The sequence below is a fragment of the Penaeus monodon genome, chromosome 33 (assembly GCF_015228065.2).
Source record: "Penaeus monodon isolate SGIC_2016 chromosome 33, NSTDA_Pmon_1, whole genome shotgun sequence".
In the NCBI taxonomy this organism is placed as follows: Eukaryota; Metazoa; Arthropoda; class Malacostraca; order Decapoda; family Penaeidae; genus Penaeus; species Penaeus monodon.
In genome coordinates this window covers 10,869,925-10,870,195 of record NC_051418.1, presented here as the reverse complement: position 1 = coordinate 10,870,195, position 271 = coordinate 10,869,925, and the positions used below count along the sequence as shown (strand labels likewise).

The following is a 271-nucleotide window of genomic DNA, read 5'->3' as shown; positions in this document are numbered from 1 at the left end:
TGAATATAACTGGTTTTTGGACTGTTATAAAAGTGCATGAAATTGGACAATAACCAAAAAATAACTACATAAACACTGTAATACAGACCTAAACCTGTTATATCTACAATTTTCCCATGCAAGCCAGATAACTTGGCTTTTGCTGGGAACCGAATCTTTTTTTCTACTCTTGTTTCTCGTACATACAGTGGTGAGGTTGGGATCTGCCGCAAGATGATCTCTGATGCCTCGTAACAAACATCACTACAAAAATTCTGAAATGATAATTGAG

At 35.8% G+C, this 271-nt stretch overlaps 1 protein-coding gene across 1 annotated transcript in view; it reads right to left on the bottom strand.

Annotated features, from left to right (window-relative positions):
- The window catches only part of LOC119594019 (putative RNA polymerase II subunit B1 CTD phosphatase RPAP2), a gene marked incomplete at its 5' end in the record, with an annotated part of 4,432 nt that extends 4,180 nt beyond the window's left edge, over window positions 1–252 (bottom strand). The window contains 1 exon segment of the mRNA XM_037943047.1: window positions 89–252. Within this exon segment, the coding sequence (XP_037798975.1) occupies window positions 89–252 (164 nt within the window).
- Between the last annotated feature and the right edge of the window lie 19 nt (window positions 253–271).